The following is a 25,000-nucleotide window of genomic DNA, read 5'->3' on the forward strand; positions in this document are numbered from 1 at the left end:
CTCTCAGTCAGTGACATTGACTTGAGACATGTGTTTTTTTTTTTGAAGAGGAGATATAACATGAAAAACAGTTTCCAGCTTCAAACAGTTCTTTGTATTTAGTTTGCTCAAACTATTGAGGCTCCTTTGGCGTCCTTTTGGGAAAATTTCTCTGGAGTTAAAGAGCTTCTTTCATAATCACTTCTGCTGTTATCACTTGTGCTTCCCAGCCGAACATCAAATGTGTGCATAGGTGGTGCTTGTGTGTGTGTGTGTGTGGGTGAACTGTCAATAGTAAGTTAGATATAGGAGTGGCTGTGCGGTAAGCAGCTTGCTTACCAACCACATGGTTCCGGGTTCAGTCCCACTGCGTGGCACCTTGGGCAATGTCTTCTACTATAGCCTCGGGCCGACCAAAGCCTTGTGAGTGGATTTGGTAGATGGAAACTGAAAGAAGCCCGTCGTATATATGTATGTGTGTGTGTGTGTGTGTGTATGTTTGTGTGTCTGTGTTTGTCCCCCCAACGTGGCTTGACAACCGATGCTGGTGTGTTTATGACCCCGTAACTTACTGGTTCGGCAAAAGAGAACGATAGAGTAAGTACTAGGCTTACAAAGAATAAGTCCTGGGGTTGATTTGTTCGGCTAAAGGCGGTGCTCCAGCATAGCCACAGTCAAATGACTGAAACAAGTAAAAGAGTAAAAGAGAGTATAGGTACATACATCTACATAATTCACAATATTAAACTTACCAACTAGGATAAGTCATTCTTAAATGATGATGTTAAACAATAATGATGAGTACCGTGTAATTTGAGAGAAGTTGGTTTCTGTTTCTAGCAGGATGAGTGGTTGTGTAGAAGCTTCCCGACTGGTATATGTCAAAAGAAAATGTAGAAATTGACAAATAGGGCATAGAAAGTCAAATATGGAAGACAAGTGGTACATGTTGTTTTGATACATTTACTAGTTACATTCTGCCAGTACCTTTTACCATTTACATTTGACGGATATTTGTCTTCATCTTGTTTGTTGTTAACACAACGTTTCAGCTGATATACCATCCAGCCTTCAGGTGTCTTGTGGAAATTTCCAACTCGATGTTATTATTATTATTATTATTATTTTTATTATTATTGTTATTATTATTATTATCATTATTCAGGTCACTGCCTGGAATCAAACTTGGAATCCTCAGGTTCATAGCCCACAGTCATAACCACTATGCCATATGCCTGTGGGCTTTTTTTTTTGTTTTGGCCTAGTGGTTAAGAGTGCAGGTTACTAACCTGGAAATTCCGAGTTCATTTCCAGACAGTGGCCTGAATAATAATAATAATAATCATATCCTTTTCATTTGTTTGGCATCCGAGCTCATGGCACATAAAAACACCCATTATTACACTCATAGAATTCATTATTTTATTTCAAAAAAAATTTTTTAAACTTTTTATTTCCACAGGCCTTTGGGGACCAGAGGAAAAAAGGGTTGACAAGACAAAAATCAACAGCCGCATAACTTGCGCTTCTTGGACCAATGATGGTCTTTTCATGGCTTTGGGGTTATTCAATGGCGTTGTCAGTATTCGGTCAAAGGTAACGTAACTGTTTTTGGAATTTTTTGTTTGAATCCTATTTATCATTTTTATATCTTTAATGTTTTATGCCTTGTTTCAGTTGTTGAAGTGTGGCCATGCTGGGGCACTATCTTGAAGGGTTTTAGTCAAACAAATCAACCCCAGTACTTAGTGTTTTAAATCTGGTACTTAGTCTACATGTCTCGTTTGCTAAACTACTAAGTTATGGGGATGTAAGCAAACCAACACTGGTTGTCAAGTGGTGCTGGAGAACACACACACACACACACATATATATCTGTGTGTGTGTGTGTGTATATTGGTGCAGACGTGGCTGTGTGGTAAGAAGCATGCTTCCTAACCACATGGTCCCATATTCAGTCCCACTGCGTGGCACCTTAGGCTATTGTCTTCTACTATAGCCTTGGGCCAACCAAAGCCTTGTGAGTGGATTTGGTAGATGGAAACTGAAAGAAGCTCATCATATATATATGTGTTGGCACATAAAAAGCACCCACTACACTCTCAGAGTGGTTGGTGTTAGGAAGGGCATCCAGCTGTAGAAACACTGCCAGATCAGACTGGAGCCTGGGGCAGCCTCCTGGCTTCCCACACCCTAGTCAAACTGTCCAACCCATGCCAGCATGGAAAACGATGATGATGATATATATACACACACATATTCAATTTTTAATTTTGTTCTTCGGATTTCTAGTCAGTGAGAATCACGAAAAGCATTATTTTGTGAATTAGTGTTTAGGATGTAGAACTCATGACAGTAAGATTGTGGATTCAATTCCTCGACTGGTTGAAGTGTTGTGTCCTTGAGCAAAACACTTCATAACATTTCTGCCAGCCCACCGCCTTCAATATATTCATTTTTACTCTAGGTACAAGGCCTGAAATTTGGGGGGAGGGGGCCTGTCAGTTAGATTGACTCCAGTATGTAACTGGTACTTAGTTTATTGACCCCGAAAGGATGAAAGGCAAAGTCAACCTTGGCGGAATTTGAACTCAGAACCTAAAGACAGATGGAATACCGCTAAGTATTTTGCCGGGCATGCTAACGTTTTTGCCAGCCTGACGCCTTCAATGTATTCTTTTCTACATTAGGTACAAGGTCTGAAATTTTTGGGGAGGGGTCCAGTCGATTAGATCGACCCCCAGTATGCATCTAGTACTTAATTTATCGACCCCGAAAGGATGAAAGGTAAAGTCGCCCTCGGCGGAATTTGAACTCAGAACCTGAAGACAAACAAAAAGTTAGCTGATATGAAGGACTGGAAGCAGTCTGATATTGGAAAAGAGTTACTTGTCTCCTGATGATTCATGTCAAGTATCAGAATGCAGACACCATGACTGCTGCTCAATGCCCCATGAACACTGTAAAGGCAGTAAAGTGTGACATGGGCATCATGTAAACCAAGCATCCCCAAAATGTGATGGTAGATATCATGCTGCTCCACATCTTTGAACAGGGTCTTAGGCTCAATTCAGAATTCAGACAGCCATGTGAAGCTACTGGAGACTGGGGTCAATCCTTGGCTGGAGAGGGTTGCTGCTGGAAAGCCATATGTGTGGCAGCAGGATTTGACTCCTTGCCATACCTCTGGAGAGAAGTGGGAGTAGTTGTCAGAGAATTTCTGTGACTTCATCAGCCCCAATTTCTTGCATCTTAATTCTGCCAATTGTAATCCCATGGATTATGTGTGTGGGCTGTGGTTGAGAAAGACACTGACCACTCTGCTGGCAATGCCAAGATGGTTCCAGGGCCATCTTGAAGCTGTGGTGGAAGCTGAGGGCTGCCATTTTGAATAAATTGTTATCTCCCAGTCATAATCCAGTTGATATTTTTTGATTTTTTAAATGACTTTTATTTTTCGAAGGGACATTGTGTTTTCTTTACCTTTTATGCAAAATGTCAAATTTAGGCTGGACACCTTATCTGTCATTAAATTTAGGACACCATTACATGTTATTAAATTTAGGACACCTTATATGTTATTTAATTTAGGGCACCTTTATAGGTTATTAAATTTAGGACACCTCATATGTTATTGAGTTTAGGACGCCTTATTAAATTTAGGACACCTCATGTGTTATTAAATTTTGGACACCTTATATGTTATTAATTTTAGGACGCTTTGTATGTTATTAAGTTTAGGACGTCTTATTAAATTTAGGACACCTCATGTGTTATTAAATTTTGGACACCTTATATGTTATTAATTTTAGGACGCTTTGTATGTTATTAAGTTTAGGACGTCTTATTAAATTTAGGGCACCTTATGTGTTATTTAATTTAGGACACCTTATATGTTATTAAATTTAGGACACCTTATATGTTATTAAATTTAGGACACCTCATGTGTTATTAAATTTAGGAAACCTTATATGTTATTAAATTTAGGACGCCTTATATGTTATTAAATTTAGGACACATTATATGTTATTAAATTTAGGACACCTTATATGTTATTAAATTTAGGACACCTCATCTGTTATTAAATTTAGACACCTTATATTTTATTATATTTAGCCTTGATACCTTATATGAGCCAATGGCTCAGGAAGGGTTTTTGACCTTTTTTCAAAATAGAAATATACTTTCCAGCAGCTGGTATACAAATTCCTGTTTTGTTTTATGAAGTATTTCCTACCACGACCACCATGGTTATCATCACAACGATAATCAATGCTAGAAAAAAACGCAAAACAGTCATCAATATTATTGCTTCATCATCAATTCTGTTTTTCTAACCATCAGTGTCACCCCACCACATCACCCATAACTCTTAGCTCCACTCTTTCCCTTTCTACCTTTCTTATTATCGCTGTCTACACACACACATGCTCTCTCTCTCTTTCTCTCTCCTCTCTGCTTATACTTCTTTATCCTTATCTTCCTCCAGTCTTATCTATTGATTCTCCTATTCGGTTACAGTCTTCGCTGCCTCTGTCACGGATATGGGATATTCAACAATGTAATTTATCAGTAAAGAGCCAACGACTACATCACATAATCCTCTCATATAATTTATACCTTGTTATTTTCACCCGTTCTTCCAACACACTAAGCTTTATTGACATTTCCAAAAGACAATCTAATGTATTTTAAGATGCCATCTAAGTCACATGTAATCTCTTGCTTATGTTCACGTCTCCATTTCCTTTAGCTTTCAGCTTTTTCCTTTCCTTTTCTCTTTTAACCAAAGGCTGGTTCCATCTTGTTTGCTTCTTTGGTCTGTACTTTAGCGACAATTGTACTTTTACCTATATATGTAATATATGTAAAGCATTCACTTCACTGCTTTGTTTTTTTGTTTTTTGTTTCTCTCTGAACCTAACCTTTTCTGCTGTAAAGTGCTGTGAAGTCAAATCGTAAAATGACTATTAGTAATCCGATTCTTGCAAAATTTGGAGATGAGCATTATCTAACTTTACTTTCTGAAATCATACAATGGAAGCGTATCGGAATACACTTGTAACTACTAAAAAAATTATTTAAAGCCTGTTGTGTTGTATATGAATGTATATATATTTATGTAAGTATGCAGATATATATATATATATATATATATGACTCCGGAGGAAGCAATTACAACAAATTCTCCAAAACAAGTCAGAGATCTGTTTGCAGATCTTCCCTTTCGGGGTTAATAGCTTAAAAGCTATATGTCAGCTTCGAAACACACTTTGAGTCGAACCAGGGACAGCTGATGAAGGGGAATTTTCCTTGTATTGTTTGTCCTGTACTCTGTTTTTCGTTGTTTAAAAAAAGTCCGTTTTCTTGTTTGATTTTATGTTCTCGTCTCTTGTTGTGTTCTACGTTTATTTGTGGTGTCCTGTACTCATATATATATATATATATATATGCATGTATATATACATGTAGATGTAAGTATGTACATATATGGATGTATATATGCATATATTTTATTTCTTCATTATATTACTATATATATATATATATATATAATATATATATATATATATATATATATACATATATATATATTGGCATCCATGCTAGTGGAGCGCTAAGAGCACCATCTGAGCGTAATTGTTGCCAGGGCCATTGACTGGCTTCCGTGCTGGTGGCACGTAAAAAGCACCATTTGAGCATGGAAAACATCAATCCATTCATAGAACAGAAATTTAAAAATACAACTCTATCCATTTTAGAAGGCATTAGTGAAATGTTGGTTTCAAATTTTGACACAAGTCCAGCAAGTTCAGCGAAAGGGGTATGTCAATTACACTGACCGCTGCGTTTCACTGGTACTTTATTTATCAACCCCCAAAAGGCTGAAAGACAAAGATGACCTTGTCAGAATTTGTCCTCAGTATGTAAATCATCATTATCATCATCATTTAACGTCCGTTTTCCATGCTAGCATGGGTTGGACGGTTCAACTGGGGTCTGGGAAGCCAGGAGGCTGCGCCAGGCCCAGTCTGATCTGGCAGTGTTTCTACAGCTGGATGCCCTTCCTAACGCCAACCACTCCGAGAGTGTAGTGGGTGCTTTTTATGTGCCACCTGCACAGGTGCCAGACGAGGCTGGCAAACGGCCTCGATCGGATGGTGCTTTTTACGTGCCACCAGCACGGAGGCCAGTCGGGGCGGCGCTGGCAACGCCCACGTTCGGACGGTTCTCTTACGTGCCACCGGCACTGGTGTGGACGAAATATCACTAAGCATTTTTGCCTCTGCCAGTTCATCACCTTTTGTTTGTGAAATATTTAAAGAGTACTTTGGTATCAGACAACTGAATCAACTCCCAGAATTACTTAAGACCAGCTGTATTGACTACAAGCCTAAAAGCCGCCCTATTGGGTGGCTTTTAAGCTGACATATAGCTTTTAAGCTACTGACCCCGAAAGGGAAGATCTGTAAACAGATCTCTGATTTGTTTTGGAGAATTTGTTGCAAGTGCTTCCGCCAGCGTCATATCCCAATAATGATTATATTCTTTGCAAAAAATCACATAAAAGAAATCACTGAAAATAATTGCTGGATTTCACAATTAATTTCGATTATTCTTAAATTTTATTTCCAAGTTATAAAAATTGTTATTATACGTAGGAGTGGCTGTGTGGTAAGTAGCTTACTTACCAACCACATGGTTCTGGGTTCAGTCCTACTGCGTGGCACCTTGGGCAAGTGTCTTCTACGATAGCCTCGGGCTGACCAAATCCTTGTGAATGGATTTGGTAGAGGGAAACTGAAAGAAGCCCATCGTATATATGTGTGTGTGTATATATATATATATATATATATGTACGTGTGTGTATATGTTTGTGTGTCTGTGTTTGTTCCCCCAACATTGCTTGACAACCGATGCTGGTGTATTCACATCCCCGTAACTTAGCGGTTCAGCAAAAGAGACTAGTACTAGGTTTACAAAGAATAAGTCCTGGGGTCGATTTGCTTGACTAAAGGCGGTGCTCCAGCATGGCCACAGTCAAATGACTGAAACAAGTAAAAAAAGATACAAAAAAATTCATTAAAAAATTACTGAAAACAATTGCAGTAATGGAAACTTGGAAATCTAGAATTTCAGGGTTGTGTGTCTGGATTCAGCTCAGAATGTTTTTAGTTTACTCACAGAGTTGGTCTTATTCCAAAATGGTATGATATGTTGGGCTACAGCCTCTAGGAGTAGAGTTGAAAAAGTGTGACACACTGACTCACTGATACACTGACAGTCGTATTTATTATATTAGATAGAAGAAATCCAAACAAGAGCTGGTCTTGGCAGAATTTGAACTTACAATATAAATGTTTGAAATTAAATCCTTCCTCCCATCAAGTAAAATGTTGTATGTGTCACTAAAATTTTAAAAGTGAAAAACTCAAATTTGAAAATATTCAAAATATTATAATTGTAAAAAAAAAAAAAGTCAGAATTTTTGTGAATTAAAATGTAATCAACAATTAATTAAAAGTTTGACAATTCATTTTAAATTTGGAAAAAAAAATGTCATCTTTTTCTCTCATTCAGGAGAAAGATTAATTTTAATTAAGGAAGATTAATTTAAATTTCAATTACAATACGATAGACTCTCTTATGCAAAACAGTACTGTAACAAAAGCTGCAATATCTGATATGTTGAATGTCTGTCGGTAGAAATCCCTTATTCTGTATGCATTGAAACCGATCAGTACAGCTGGGTGCCCAGATGTGAATGGGTCTCTAAATGAATGAATTAAATAGTGAATGGTTTTTTTGAAGAAAATTAAACTTGCATAATAAGCTGAAATTTGATCAGGAGCACACGAACATGTGTTCTACACCTCAACAGCAGTGGAGGCGCAATGGCCCAATGGTTAGTGCAGCGGACTCGCGGTTGTAGGATCGCGGTTTCGATTCCCAGACCGGGCATTGCGAGTGTTTATTGAGCGAAAACACCTAAAGCTCCGCGAGGCTCTGGCAGGGGATGGTGGCGATCCCTTCTGTACTCTTTCACCACAACTTTCTCTCACTCTTTCTTCTGTTGGCCTGCTCGCTTAGCCAGTGGGGTGGCATCATTTGAAGGCTAAAGCAATGCAAAGCGCATTGTGACCAGCGATGTATAGCAACATCTAATAGCCTGGTCGGTCACAGTGATCACGGTGATATGTGTGTGTGTATGTGTGTCTGTGTGTGTGTGTGTGTATGCGTGCATGTGTGTGCCGGTGGCACATAAAAAGCACCATTTCAGCATGATAGTTACCAGCGTCACCTTACTGGCACTTGTGCTGGTGGCATGTGAAAAAAACATTCGAGCAAGGTCATTGCCTGTGCCACTGGACTGGCTCCTGTGCAGGTGGCACGTAAAAACCACCATTTGAGCGTGGTCATTGCCAGTACTGCCTGACTGGCCCTCGTGCCGGTGGCACATAAAAGCACCCTCTACACTCTCGGAGTGGTTGGTGTTAGGAAGGGCATCCAGCTGTAGAAATTCTGCCAGATCAAGACTGGAGCCAGGTGAAGCCATCTGGTTCGCCAGTCCTCAGTCAAATCGTCCAACCCATGCCAGCATGGAAAGCGGACATTAAACGATGATGATGATATATATATATATATATATATATATATATATACTCTCGGAGTGGTTGGCATTAGGAAGGGCATCCAGCTGTAGAAACTCTGCCAGATCAAGACTGGAGCCTGGTGCAGCCATCTGGTTCGCCAGCCCTCAATCAAATTGTCCAACCTATGCTAGCATGGAAAGCAGACGTTAAATGATGATGATGATAAAGAGAGAGAGAGAGAAGAGAGAGAGAGAGAGAGAGGGACCCTGCTGTACATGAAAAATGTAGTAGTAGTGTTTCAGATAAAGTGTTTGTGATTCAGCATCTCAAACGAACTAAATGTATCGTTGCAACTGCCTGCAATAAGCCCTATGGCTGCGTAGACTGCCGTGATAGTTCATTAGAAGTTGTAGACAGGTTCTATAAACTGAAAATTGTCTAATTGGTGTTGACATGCAACAAATGACATTTTATAAGCAGGTGTGAAATGTTAATGGCGGAGGTGTTGCTACCTGCCGCCTCTTTATGACAAAGCAATCTTCCCTTAAAGGTCACTTGCATGATGTACAAGTTGAGATGCTGATCGGCTGATGAGACACAGACTATGAAGATGGTCTACGTAGCTTGACTAGCTTGAATTAGCTGGGGAAAATATATTTTTTTTGTTATTGTATTGAGTAAATTTAATGAAGAGAGTTCAAATGTCAAGAAGGCAATGCCATAGTGATACATCACGTTAATTAACCCTTTAGTTACTATATTTCTCTTGTAATGCACTGTGTTTCAAGTAAATTTAAAAATAAGGAAAAAAATTTAGTAAAATAACTCTATTATTAACCTTTTGGTTACCATGTTTCTGTTGATATTTTTTACCTTTGTTTTATTTTAATTAATTTCAAAAACTGTGAAGAATTTTGTAAAATAACTTTGCCATTTATCAAGCTGGTATTTAAGGCGGCAACCTGGCAGAATTGTTAGCATGCCAGGCAAAATGCTTAGTGGTGTATTGCCCGTTGCTACATTCTGAGTTCAAATTCCGCCGAGGTCGACTTTACCTTTCATCCTTTCGGGATCGATTAAATAAGTACCAGTTATGTACTGGGGTCAATATAATCGACTTGATCCGTTTGTCCGTCCATGTTTGTCCTCTCTGTGTTTAGCCCCTTGTGGGTAGTAAAGAAATAGGTACTTCGTCTACCGCTACATTCTGAGTTCAAATTCCGCCGAGGTCGACTTTACCTTTCATCCTTTCGGGATTGATTAAATAATTACCATTTATGTACTGGGGTCAATATAATCGACTTAATTCGTTTGTCTGTCCATGTTTGTCCTCTCTGTGTTTAGCCCGTTGTGGGTAGTAAAGAAATAGGTACTTCGTCTACCGCTACGTTCTGAGTTCAAATTCCGCCGAGGTCGACTTTACCTTTCATCCTTTCGGGGTCGATTAAATAAGTACCAGTTATGCACTGGGGTTGATAAATTCGACTTAATCCATTTGCCTGTCCTTGTTGGTCCTCTCTGTGTTTAGCCCCTTGTGGATAGTAAAGAAATAGGTATTTAAGGCGGCGAGCTGGCAGAATTGTTAGCATGCCACCCATTGCTACATTCTGGGTTCACAATCCTCCAAGGTCGACTCTGCTTTTCATCCTTTCGGGTCGATAAATTCAGCACCAGTGTAACTGACTGTTTCCCTCCCCCTAAAATGGTTGCCCTTGTGGCAAAATTTGAAACTGTTATTAAGCTGGTATTTGGAATGTCAGTTGCTATGGAATTTTGATATGGAATTTGTAGTTGTGATACCAGTGCCGGTGGCATGTAAGAGAACCATCCAAACGTGGCCATAGCTAGCACTGCATCGCCTGGCCTCCGTGCCGGTGGCATGTAAAAAGCACCCACTACACTCATGGAGTGGTTGGCGTTAGGAAGGGCATCCAGCTGTAGAAACACTGCAAGATCAGACTGGGCCTGGTGCAGCCTTCAGGCTTCCCAGACCCCAGTTGAACCGTCCAACCCATGCTAGCATGGAAAGCGGACGTTAAACGATGATGATGATGATGATGATGATTTTGATTTGTTGCCACACTTGAGCTGAAATGCGCTTCATATGATTCAATTACTCTTTACTCTTTTACTTGTTTCAGTCATGTGACTGTGGCCATGCTGGAGCACCGCCTTTAGTCGAGCAAATCGACCCCAGGACTTATTCTTTGTTAGCCTATTACTTGTTCTGTCGGTCTCTTTTGCCAAACCGCTATGTTACGGGGACATAAACACACCAGCATCGGTTGTCAAGCGATGTTGGGGGGACAAACACAGACACACAAACACATACATACACACATACATACATATATATATATACATATATATGACACACAAACACATACATACACACATGCATATATATATATATATATGCAACGGGCTTCTTTCAGTTTCCATCTACTAAATCCACTCACAAAGCTTTGGTTGGCCCGAGGCTATATTAGAAGTCACTTGCCCAAGGTGCCATGCAGTGGGACTGAACCCGAAACGATGTGGTTCGTAAGCAAGCTACTTACCACACACCCACTTCTACACCTCTTTATAAATGTCCCAGAAATTTCACACTGCCTTGGCTTTGTTGTCTCATTTTATTTAAAATACATATGTGTGTGTGTGTGTGTGCATGTGTGTGTGCATGTGTGTGTGTGTGTGTGTGTGTGTGTATATGCATGTGTGTATGTGTCTATATATATATATATATAAGGCGAGTTGGCAGAATCGTTAGCACTCCGGGCGAAATGCTTAGCAGTATTTCGTCTGCCGCTACGTTCTGTGTTCAAATTCTGCCGAGGTCGACTTTGCCTTTCATCCTTTCGGGGTCGATAAATTAAGTACCAGTTACGCACTGGGGTCGATGTAATCGACTTAATTCGTTCGTCTGTCCTTGTTTGTCTTCTCTGTGTTTAGCCCCTTGTGGGTAGTAAAAAGAAATATATATATATATATATATATAGTTAAGATTTACAAATTGTTAGATCGACACATGGTCTAACGCTCTGTGCATCTAGAATTAACAAAGGCGTGCCGCTGACGAACCATGCCTTGGCACACATATTCTGTCTGTTTTGCTAGAAAGAGGTAGAAACTGATCAGTCTGGGATATATCGTTAATGGTAAATATTTTTGATTTTTACTCTCGATGAATTTATCCCTTTTTGTGTCTCTAGCTCTAGGCTTCCTTATTTGGGAGCCCTTTATTATATTTCTATATGAATAATATTTTATCTAATGACTAATTCGTCTTTTGTGCTAGGCCACTGGTAATAATCTATGTTATTACCCTTTTTGATTATGTTCACATATTTATATATATAAAACTATAGTTGTGTGAGTGTCTGTCCCCTTCGATTTAGATTCCTAACTACTCCCACATTTTGCGGTGCAGTTTAACCAAATTCGGGGATCTTATAGTCATGATTCATATCGAGCCCGTCTGAGTATTAGCGCATGTCTACGATGAGTCTACGATTTTAAAAAATAAATTAACATCAGTTTTTATTCCATTTTAATGCATAATTTTTCGTGTATCGATGGCGGCGGAGTTGGCGTCCATGGTCACACCCACACCTGCACCTGTTTGCTTCTCCCCCTTCTTCCCTCCCGCGTGAAGCTGTGGGGAAGGGAGTGTAAGGAAATCAACGTCGTAAAGCGTTGTCAAGGAGACCAGCGTTCTTTTAGAACAACGACTTCATGGCTTGAAGAAACCAAAACGGAAAGCCCGAATTGGCATCTATAAGGGAAATAACTCTCTAAAAATGCTTATATAGTTATTTCCCTTACAAACCCGAGCAACGCTGGGCGATACTGCTAGTGTCTATATATATATGTATGCATGTGTGTGTGTGTCTGTGTGTACCTATTTGTATGCAAACTTAAAGTGGGCAAAGGAATGTAACAGTTAACATTGATTGTTACTTTGAATTATTCTGAAAGAATCACCAGTTTTCCGCAAATATTCATAGCATCTTATTGCATTCAAGAATCATTCTCATCGCCATTTCTTTGCATCCACCCACGAATATGAGTGTGTATGTGCCTAAGTATGTATATGTATTCATGTATATATCCGTGTGTATATATATATATGTGTGTGTGTGTGTGTGTGTATATGTGCATGTATATATATGTATGTGTATGTGTGTGTATATATATATATATATATATGTATATATGCGGTGTGTATATGTCAGTGCATATATGCATGTATATATGTGTGTGTGTGTATATGTATATGTGTCTATATATATAATATATATATAGTGTGTGTTTGTGTGTCTGTGTTTGTCCCCCTAGCATTGCTTGACAACCGATGCTGGTGTGTTTACGTCCCAGTCACTTAGCAGTTCGGCAAAAAGAGACCGATAGAATAAGTACTGGGCTTACAAAAGAATAAGTCCCGGGGTCGATTTGCTCGACTAAAGGTGGTGCTCCAGCATGGCCGCAGTCAAATGACTGAAACAAATAAGAAAAAAAAAATGTGTGCATGTGTGAATAAATGTATATGTTTGTGTGTGTGTATGTATATATATATGTATATATGTGTATATATAAAATATATATATATAGCTAGCATGGAAAACGGACGCTAAATGATGATGATGATGATGATATACATGTGTGTGTGTATATGTCTGTGTGAATATATTTATATGTATATATATATATATATATATATGGGTGTGTGTATGCGTGTGTGTGTGTGTGTGTGTGTGTGTAAATATATATGTATATATATATACACACGTGTGTGTGTATGATATCCATATTAGCATGGTGTATTAAGTTTGTGTAGTGTAATGAATGTAAACAATGTAATATTCTTTTCTACTCTAGGCGCAAGGCCCGAAATTTTGGGGGAGGGGGCCAGTCGATAAGATCGACCCCAGTACGCAACTGGTACTTAATTTATTAACTCCGAAAGGATGAAAAGCAAAGTTGACCTTGGCAGAATTTGAACTCAGAACATAAAGACAGACGAAATACCACAAAGCATTTCGTCCAGCATGCTAACAATTCTGCCAGCTTGCCACCTTGAAAACACTCTAATATTAATAGTATTGTTGATGTGGTGCTTTCATCCAGTTGCAATTGTGAAAATTTTGTAAATAGGCATAGGAGTGGCTGTGTGGTAAGTAGCCTACCAACTACACCTTGGGCAAGTGTCTTCTGCTTCTGCTATAGCCTCTGGCCGACCAATGCCTTGCAAGTGGATTTGGTAGACGGAAACTGAAAGAAGCCCGTCGTATATATTTGTGTGTGTGTGTGTGTGTGTGTGTGTGTATGTTTGTGTGTCTGTGTTTGTCCCTCCAACATCACTTGACAACTGATGCTGGTGTGTTTACGTCCCCGTAACTTAGCGGTTCGGCAAAAGAGACCAATAGAATAAGTACTAGGCTTACAAAGAATAAGTCGTTGATTTGCTCGACTAAAGGCGATGCTCCAGTATGGCCACATTCAAATAACTGAAACAAGTAAAAGAATAAAAGAGTATTCAGTTGTACAGGGTGTTCAAAAAGTCTCTCCACAGTGAATTTCTTTCATCCTGCACGTGCACAACTTGGCTATCACTGTGAGGGTGGCCGGGTGTCAGCCATTGTCCCTCAGTCACTGTGTACCCTTCAGCATGTCGACCTGTTAACCATTGAAGAACGTACGTTTTTAACTGAACGGGTGTTTCGAGCTGGAAACTTTTCCAAACACTGTTGTTCCACATCATGACACTGTGCGGGAGTTGATAAGAACATTTGGAAGCAGAGGCTCTGTGGAAGACGCAGCAAGAAGTGGTAGGCCTACTGTTCTTTCAGACGAAACACTCACCAATATTTCTGATAAACTGTTGGCAAAGTCCTGATGCAAATTATCACAGGTAGGAAACGGAAATCATCCTAGGAAGTGCTCGCACGGCAGTAAAAAAGAAATTAAATTTTATGTATTGAAAATAAAGGACGACACTTTCAAAACCTCTTATAAAAGTTTTTTAAAGTCTTCTTAAAGTCTAATACATTCTTTTGTAGCTTTATACCATGTTATATTTATTTTACAATAAAATACTTACTGTGGAGGGACTTTTTGAACAACCTGTAGAATAGATACAAGTCCACTCAATGTACAATGATAGCTGTGAATTATTGCTTGCTTTAAGAGGAAATTTAATTGTTTGGTATTATACTTGTCCAGTTAGATTGAAATCCGGTGGGAAACTGCATAAATACATACTTTACAAAGTAGGGTATATAATTGCTCTCTGTTTCAGAGAATACTAAAATTGTGATCGAATTTGTGATGCTTGTTATAAAAGAGAAGGCCATATAGCTACATATACCATCATCATCATTATCATCATTTAACGTCTGTTTTCCATGCTGACTCCAATCTGATCTGGCAGAGTTTCTACAGCTGGATGCCCTTCCTAACGCCAACCACTCCGTGAGTGTAGTGGGTGCTTTTTACGTGCCACCAGTGACATTGCAACTCATTTCTACAGATGAGTGAACTGGAGCAACATGAAGTAGAGTGTCTTGCTCAAGAGCACAAGACACTATCTGATCCAAGAATCACTCAGTGAAGCTGCATGGCTCAGTAGTTAGAGCATCAGGCTCACGATCATGAGGTAATGAGTTCAATTCCTGGACCGGGTTCTATGCTGTGTTCTTGAGCAAGATACTTCATTTCATGTTTGCTCCAGTTTACTCAGCTGTGGAAATGAGTTGCGACATCACTGGTGCCAAGCTGTATCAGCCTTTGCCTTTCCTTTGGACAGCATCGAACAACATTTCAGTTTCCATCTACCAAATCCACTCACTAGGCTTTAGTCGGCCCGAGGCTATAATAGAAGACACTTGCTCAAGGTGCCACACAGTGGGAATGAACCTGGAACCACGTGTTTGGGAAGCAAGCTTCTTATTTCTTTATTACCCACATGGGGCTACACACAAAGGGGAAAAACACAAACACATAAACACACACACATACATACAAATATACATATATATATATATATATATTTATATATATATATACACACATATATACGACGGACCTCTTTCAGTTTCCGTCTACCAAATCCATTCACAAGGCTTTGGTCGGCCTGAGGCTATAGTAGAAGACATTTACCCAAGGTGCCACGCAGTGGGAATGAACCCAGAAGCACGTGGTTGGTAAGCAAGCTACATACCACACAGCCACTCCTGCGCCTACGATGATGATAAAAGTGATAGCATAGGAATAAGAATTGGCTGCTGTCTCATAGTTGTTGAGCACTCTTATAGAATTCCATCAATGGTTTCTGGAAGCAGTGTATGGTTAAATGTGTTATCTTATATTTGCTGAGGTCAAATAGTCTGCTTCAGGTGCAATCGGCGAATGAAGAATCTCTCCAGTGTATATATTTCCCCGAGAGATCATGAAATTAATAAATCCACTTGCAGGTTTAACCTTCCCATTACACTTTAAGTTCTATAAATCACTGGAAAAAACGACAACAACAACGACGACGACAACAACAACAATAGCAAATATAGGAAAAAAAGATAAATAAGATAATCTCTAATGCTATTAGTACAATGAGATACTTGGATGTATTGTGTAACACGATATACACTTGAATATAGGGAAAAACTTAATCTCCTCCTCCGTCTTCTTCTTTCCCTTCTTCTTCTTCTTCTTCTTCTTCTTCTTCTTCTTCTTCTTCTTCTTTTTCTTCTTTTTCTCCTTCTTCTTCTTCTTCTTCTCCTTCTTCTCCTCCTCCTCCTTCTTCTTCTCCTTCTCCTCCTCCTCCTCCTCTTCCCCCTTCTCCTCCCCCTTCTTCTTTTTATTTTCCTTCTTCTTCTCCTCCTTCTCCTTATTCTTATTCTTCTCCTCCTTCTTACTTCTTATTCTCCTTCTCCTCCTCCTCCTCCTCCTCCTCCTTTTCTTCTTCTTCTCCTTCTCCTCCTCCCCCCCCCCCCTCCACAGTGCTGCCATCAGTTATCTGATGGCAGCACTGACTGGAATTTTCTGCATAGTCAAAGGGATTGCACTTTGTGCATAGGAAATGTAATTCCAACAGTAAGACCGTTATTGAGATGTGATTCTGATTGTCACTTCAGTAAGTCAGTGGAGGCATGTGGTGGCTGAGTGGTTCGGGTATTCGGCTCGTGATCGGGAGGCCACGACTTCAATTCCTGGCAGTGCATTGTATCCTTAAGCAAGACACTTTATTTCACATCACTTCGGTCTACTTAGCTGGCAAAAATGAATAGCATCTGTATTTCAAGTGGAGGCACGTGGCTTAGTGGTTAAGGTGTCAGCATCATGATCGTAAGATTGTAGTTTCGATTCCTGGACCGGGCGACGCATTGTGTTCTTGAGCAAAATACTTCATTTCACGTTGCTCCAGTTCACTCAGCTGGCAAAAATGAGTAATGCTGCGATGGACTGGCGTCCTGTCCAGCTGGGGAACACATAGAAAGCAGGAAACTGGGCCCATGAGCCTGGCTGGGCTTTAAAAAGGGCGCCTTTAAAAAAATTTTTTTTTTATCTGTATCTCAAAGGGACAAGTCTTGTTACATTCTATGCCATGCTGAATCTCCCTAAAATTAATTCTTGCCTTCCATCATGTTAAGAGGCTGGAAAGCAAGCAGAATCATGAGGGCATGAAATCCTTTTAATCATATCAAATACACGACCACCTATCTAATGTAAAAGTGGCCAAAAATGCTTCCAGCACACTGCGTAACGTGGCTGGTGTTGAATATATTGTGTAACATGGCTGGTGTAACCTGGCTCTTGTAAACAAACCAAAAAATGTGCTTCTTTCAATCCATGCTGGTGTGTTGTCCTTCCTTTAATCTTGTTGAGAACCTGGCAACTATTCTGTGGTGGTATTACCAAGAATAAGCTGGCAGGAATGTTAGCACGCCGGGCGAAAAGCTTTGCGGTATTTTTTCTGCCGCTTTGTTCTGAGTTCAAATTCCGCCGAGGTCAACTCTATCTTTCATCCTTTCAGGGTCAATTAAATAAGTACCAGTTACGCACTGGGGTTGATTTAATCGACTTAATCCGTTTGTCTGTCCTTGTTTGTTCCCTCTGTGTGTAGCCCCTTGTGGGTAGTAAAGAAACAGGTATTACAAAGAAAGTACCCTTTTCACTCTGTGAAGTGTTTGGTCTTAGGAAGAGCATCCAACTGCAGAAACCAGCCACAATTTGCTATCCTTATGTTCTGTCAACTTGAAATACGTATGTCTTGATTTTAGCAGTGGTGACCCATCGAATCCATGCCAGCATGGAAAGCAGATGTAAATCGATGATGTGTGTGTGTGTGTTTTCCTGGGGATGGATGGTCTCTGCTAAGTTTAGTTGCTGAAGGCAGTGAATATTATGACAACACCCCTACGACTCTATTGATAGTTGAGGGCTTGAAGGAAGGGAATGTGTGTGTGTATATGCGTGCATGTATGTGTTTATGTATGTGTATTCTATATAATACATGATTGTGGTTTCTCATTTCCAATTTTCTCTGCAATATCTAAGACACACCCTGTGATATATTTCTTACAAATTTAACATATATAACATCGATTTTAGGAAGACGTATGTATCTTATTTTATATAATAAATACTCTGTGTTTCTTGTGTCCATTTTACACTCCGATATCTATTGTGTGTGTGTGTGTGTGTGTGTCTGTGTGTTTATCTTTTATTGGGGCAGCACCTTGAAGAATTTTTTTATCAGACGAATCGACTCTTATAGTATTTTTGTTTTCAAGCTCGGTACCTATTCTATCAGTTTCTTTTGCTGAGCTACTAAGTTACAGGGATGTCAACACATCAACATCAGTTGTTGAGCAATAGTGGGGGACAAACACAAACACAGACCACAAAGACACACACACACACACACACACACACACACACACATACATATTTGATGGGCTTCTGTCAATTTCCTTCTACCAGATCCACTTAAAAGGCTTTAGTAGAAGACTATAGTAGAAAACACCTGTCTAAGGTTTTACTCAGTGGGACTGAGACTGAACCCAGAACCATGTGGTTAAGAAGCAGACGTCTTACCATACACCCACACCTGCCCCTACTAAATATACAAATCTATACAGACATTCCCACCCACACAGCCACATGCAAACACACCAATTACAAAGTTACATACATGTGATACCAATCTTGTGAAAAATATATCTTTTTTGTGATTATTCATCACTCTTTATGTCGCTTTTCATGTGAAATTAAAATAGTTTCTGTTCACGACATGACTACACATCCTGTTTACGTTTATTGTTGAGCTAAACACAAATTTCTGTCTTACACTTGGTAAATATACACAGAACAAACACAAACCATTCTACTTGCTTCTTCTGTTCAAATTAAACAGTGCCTAACAGAAGAATTATTCCAAGTTTCTAAAGCTAAAACAACAACAAACTTTTCCAAACCAACATTCTTTGACAGCACATTTTGGCATCTGTCTTCACACGGTCGGCATCTGCTCTGCTGTCAAAATAATTCTAAAGAGACTTCCTTTCATTTTTTTTTTTTGTTTTGCTTTTTGCTTTATATTTTCGTTTCTTTGTTATATTTTTTTTATTAATATAGCAACACATAAATAAGAACTAAAGCAACCGTAGAACAAAACGACATAGACTTGAACCAAGACATCTGGGTTTGTGTATTTTTGTAATTATTAAATATGACGAGCCGGAGGGTGTATTTATGTTGCCCGTTATTGCTTTTATGAAATGACGTCTCTTGCAAAGACACGAGAAGTTTTATATCTACATTCTGATTGTTCGGAGAAGGTTTGTCAGGCATTGATTTTCTTAGGAAAACATTGCTGCCTTTGCTTGCAGTGTTTGTCAGCGCCTTGGAATTTTTCTCCTGATATTATTTATGTAAATTCAGAACTTCTTGTTCTTCTCACTGTTTCTGCCATTTCAAACTCATTTCATTATTACTAGATCACCAGTGAAACTTGCTAAAACGTTCTTCTTTTTATTATTTCCCCCCCCCCCCCAAACCGATTCTTCAATTTATGAAGTTCCAATCGCAATTCATTTCACTTCTTGGCAAATCCCAGCTGGCCTTTTCCATTCTTAGAGCTTCTGGACAAGTAGAAGTTTAAGTTTGGCTTTAATCAGTTCTGTTCTTACTCATTCTTCTTTCTTTAAGCTCACCTAATCACACTGCAGAGAAAAACTACTTGATATTTCTTGAAGAAAGAAAATTACATTTGATTTGCAATTTCTCTATGCGTGCTATTGCAGACAATGAGTTTAGTTTTAATAATTCAGCAGATACATGGTGAAATGGGATTTTTGTACGAAGCCAAGTGCAAATCTTTGTTTGTATGTCTTTATTGATGGAAATTTTCGAAAGTGCTGTGAATCATTCTAAGTACATATACAAACGCTTGTGCACTGCTAGTTTCTGAATACAGGTTTGTTGTGATTTCAAAATCAATATAAGCAATATTTAGAAATTTTGCAGACCACCAACGAAACTTGGCCTTTGCTGTAATGCTTTTTTCAATACCATAAGCTAGCTTAAAAACGAAAACGAAAAGTAGAAAGAAAATAAAAACCATGCGGAGTAAAAATTACTTAACTCTTTTGTGCACGGAAAATATTTCCAAAAGGTAATTAAGATGGTTTGTACGAAAATGTCTTCTTTAGATAAGCGTAAAGAAGATGCTAGCCTGTATCTTTTATACAGCGAAAAGTTGTATTTTGGTTACGACTAAATGCGTTTCTATAGCTTTAATAATCTAAGAAGTTCAGTTATCTGAGAAGATAGTTGGGCAAGACTTATATCCACCATTATCTTTGTCACTCCTGAAATTTCTTTTGTGAAACCACTTATCTTCATTTTTATCTCCTTTTCTCGGTTTTATTTATAATTTTTTGGTTTAATTTTCTTTTTCCATGCTCCTGTTGCATTGAAATGAAAATGTCACATAACCAGTAGCTGTGTTGTTGGGGTTAGAGCATACACGAGTTCATCTTCATACAGGGTGTTGATGACTGATAGAATCCACCCCTTCTCCAGGCTGTGGACTATAGATGTAAACCAAACGGATGGGAAATAAAGTAAACTGGTTTCAAATTTTAGCACAAGGCCAGCAAGTTCAGCAGAGGGGGTAAGATCATTGCATTTACCCCAGTGTTCACCTGGTACTTATTTTATCAAAGCCAAAAGGATAAAAGGCAAAACAGACTTCAGTGAAATTTGAACTCAGAATGTAAATACAACAGAAATGGTTTCAAATTTTGGCGCAAGGCCAGCAACTTTGGTGGTGCAGGTAATTCAATTATATCAACCTCAGTGTTCAACCGGGACTTATTTCATCAATCCTGAAAGGATGAAGGGCTAAGTCAACCTTGGCAAAATTTGAAACCGGAATGTAAAAATGGACAGATTGGTGCTAAGCATCTTACCTGCCATGCTTACAGTTCTGCCAGCTTGCCGTCTTATCTTTGCATGCATATTCTTTACTCTTTTTTACTTGTTTCAGTCATTTGAATGTGGCCATGCTGGAGCACCGCCTTTAGTCGAGCAAATCGACCCCAGGACTTATTCTTTGTAAGCCTAGTACTTATTCTATTGGTCTCTTTTTGCCGAACCGCTAAGTTATGGGGACATAAACACACCAGCATCCATTGTCAAGCAATGTTGGTGGGTACAAACACACACACAAACATATACACATGCATGCATACATACATATATATATATATATATATACATATATATATATACGATGGGCTTCTTTCAGTTTCTGTCTACCAAATCCATTCACGAGGCTATAGTAAAAGACACTTGCCCAAGGTGCCATGCAATAGGACTGAACTTGGAACCATGTGGCTGGTAAGCTAGCTACTTACCACACAGCCACTCCTGCACATACATGAATGAAAATCATGTATGGATGTATACGTTCATGTCCATGTAGGAAAACGTAAAATTCATGAAGCTGAATAATTATTATCGCTGTTTAGCCTCTGGCCAAACTTATAAACAAAGACAGCCTACATGTTACCGTTGCATCTTGTTATCAGACATGGTGAGGCGTGGCTGTGTGGTAAAAGGCTTGCTTCCCAACCATATGATTCCGGGTTCATTCCCACTGCGTGGCACCTTGGGCAAGTGTCTTCTACTATAGCTTCGGGCTGACCAAAGCCTTGTGAGTGAATTTGGTTGATGAAAACTGAAAGAAGCCCGATGTATATGTGTATATATATATATGTATATAGGCGTAGGAATGGCTTTGTGGTAAGTAACTTGCTTACCAACCACATGGTTCCGGGTTCAGTCCCACTGCATGGCACCTTAGGCAAGTGTCTTCTACTATACCCTTGGGCTAACCAAAGCCTTGTGAGTGGATTTGGTAGACAGAAACCGAAAGAAGCCTGCTGTATATATGTATATATATATATATATATATATATATATATAGAGAGAGAGAGAGATATGTATGTGTGTATATGTTTGTGTGTCTGTGTTTGTTTGTCTGTGTTTGTACAACCAATGGTGGTGTGTTTGTGTTTCCGTAACTTTGCAGTTTGGCAAAAGACACCGATAGAATAAGCACTCAGCTTACAAAGAATAAGCCCTGGGTCGATTTGCTCGACTAAAGGCAGTACTCCAGCATGGCTGCAGTCAAATGACTGAAACAAGTAAGTAAAGTAATTAAGTATATATATATATATATATACACACACACGCACACATACATATATCTGTGTGTGTGTGTCTGTGTTGGTCCCTCCACCATTGCTTGACAACTGGTGTTGGTGTGTTTACATCCCTATAACTTAGTGGTTTGGCAAAATGATTGAAACTAGTAAAATAATAAAATAATGAAAGAATACAACTACATAATGCCAGGTGGAGATCTGATATGAGCAACATTTGGCTGGTATTTCTAGCATATTAATTGACCTCACCAAGACTTCCTCGTTGGGGAGTTTGTCATTGAGACTAATCTTGGGATAACTTTGTTTTCATGGTTACTGTGCCAAAATAAACAATAAATTTTACTCTATTATTTCTTGGAATAGTCTGGAAACTATATTTATTAGAATTTTGTTCTTTAGTTTAATTTTTATTTCACGTTTATTTTGTTAGTGTGGTGTTACATGCCCACACATTTTGATTTTAATATTTTTTTTTTGCAGTATTTGCAAATTTTACTATTACAGTTGTGGAGGCGTCATTACCGTTTTCTTCGTTGGATTTAGAATGTGTCTGTGATTATTTCCATAATGCAGCTTAGTAACTAAATCTAAATGTAATATTTGGTTAGTCGATTGTAATTAAGTCAATACCAATCTTAGAATGGAGTTAGAAAATCTCTTCTCTGAAAGTGTAATTTGTACTTAACGGCAACGGAAGCGGTATTAATGGTAAATGGGAATCCTGATTTCCAACATAATGTGCAGTTTGTGTTAGAACATAGAATACTGTGTTATTTACCCGAGTGTGGTCGATGCCAGTGCCAATGGACTGGCTATCGTGCCAGTGGTACGTAAAAAGTTATATTTGAGCGTGGTCATTGCCAGCGCTGTCTGACTGGCTCCTGTGCCGGTGGCATGCAGAAAGCACCATTTGAGCATGGTTGTTGCCAGTGTTGCCTGATAGGCTCCTGTGCCAGTGGCACATGAAAAGTACCATTCGAGCATAGTTGAAGATAGTGTCACCTGACTGGCCCCCATGCCAGTAGTACATAAATTGCACCCACTACACTCTCGGAATGGTTGGCGTTAGGAAGGGCATCCAGCTGTAGAAACATTGCCAGATCAGATTTGAGCCTGGTATATATATGTATGTATACACATGCATACACACATACATATATATATATATATATATATATATATATATATATAGATATAAGAGAGTGACCACCATGTGGTCTACTCTAGCACTAAAAATAGATCCACAAGGTTTCAGCCACAAAAGAAATTGTTTCCGTTGAAAGTTAGCACTACTACCAGCGCAAATGAACAGGGCAAATAAACATAACAAAATGTAGATTAGTTCGAGACAATTGTTTCGCTATTAATAAATTATGTAATTTTACTTACATAAATTTATCTTTTTATGCACTAAGCCACTTGGTGGTAAATGGATGTGCTATTAAATTAGTACCCAATTTTCTCACCCTTATCGGTTGATTATATATTATATATATATATATAAAGACACACACATAGACATACATACATATATTTATATATATATATATATATATATATATATATATATATATTATTATATTAAATAGGCGCAGGAGTGGCTGTGTTGTAAGTAGCTTGCTAACCAACCACATGGTTACATGGTTCTGGGTTCAGTCCCACTGCGTGGCATCTTGGGCAAGGGTCTTCTGCTATAGCCCCGGGCCGACCAATGCTTTGTGAGTGGATTTGGTAGACGGAAACTGAAAGAAGCCTGTCGTATATATGTATATATATATATATGTGTATGTGTGTTTGTGTTTGTCCCCCTAGCATTGCTTGACAACTGATGCTGGTGTGTTTACGTCCCCGTCACTTAGCGGTTCGGCAAAAGAGACCGATAAAATAAGTACTGGGCTTACAAAGAATAAGTCCCGGGGTCGATTTGCTCGACTAAAGGCAGTGCTCCAGCATGGCCGCAGTCAAATGACTGAAACAAGTAAAAAAGAGAAAGAGAGATATATTATCATCATCATCATAATCATTTAACGCCCATTGTCCATGTGCCATGCTGGCAAGCTGGAAGGCAGCACCAGACCAGGCTGATTTGGCATGGTTTTCTATGGCTGGATGCCCTTCCTAATGCCAACCACTCCGAGAGTGTGATGAGTGCTTTCATGTGCCCCTGGCATGGGTGTCATTTGTGCAACACCAGTATCTACTATAACTGATTTTGCTCGGTTTGATGAGTCTTCTTCTCAAGCACGACATAATGCCAAAGGGCTCGGTCATTGCCTTCATGTGGCCCAACTCTCGAAAGGAACTCAGCCCCTTTGCCTCTGTGAGGCCCAATGCTCAGAAGGAACATCATCAATATATCATATATTCAAAAAGGAAGCACAACATAGAGTAGCAGTGTATTTATATGTAGCTAAGTCTACGTCTGGTCATAGAGTGACCAATGGTTTTGCATCAATAAAGGGCTTAGCCCCATAGACGTCTCATCAGACTCTAAAGCCAAAGACAAATATAACTCTCTCTCTCTCTCTCTCTAGATATACACATGCACACACAATAGGCTTCTTTCAGTTTCCATCCATCAATTTCACTCACAAAGCTTTGGTTGGCCCAAGGCTATATAGAAGACACTTGCCCAAGGTGCCACGCAGTGGGACTGAACCCAGAACCATGTGGCTGGGAAACAAATTTTTTTAC

General features: G+C 39.1%; 1 protein-coding gene across 1 annotated transcript in view; it reads left to right on the forward strand.

Moving 5' to 3' along the window:
- Positions 1–25,000, forward strand: part of LOC115231173 (intraflagellar transport protein 122 homolog) — a gene marked incomplete at its 3' end in the record, with an annotated part of 216,417 nt that overhangs the window by 25,423 nt on the left and 165,994 nt on the right. Inside the window, exon 4 of the mRNA XM_029801251.2 lies at positions 1,442–1,575. Coding sequence (XP_029657111.1) covers positions 1,442–1,575 — 134 coding nt within the window. The remainder of the gene's footprint in view (positions 1–1,441; positions 1,576–25,000) is intronic.

This window comes from Octopus sinensis, unplaced genomic scaffold (assembly GCF_006345805.1).
Source record: "Octopus sinensis unplaced genomic scaffold, ASM634580v1 Contig17682_ERROPOS258513, whole genome shotgun sequence".
Taxonomy (NCBI): domain Eukaryota; kingdom Metazoa; phylum Mollusca; class Cephalopoda; order Octopoda; family Octopodidae; genus Octopus; species Octopus sinensis.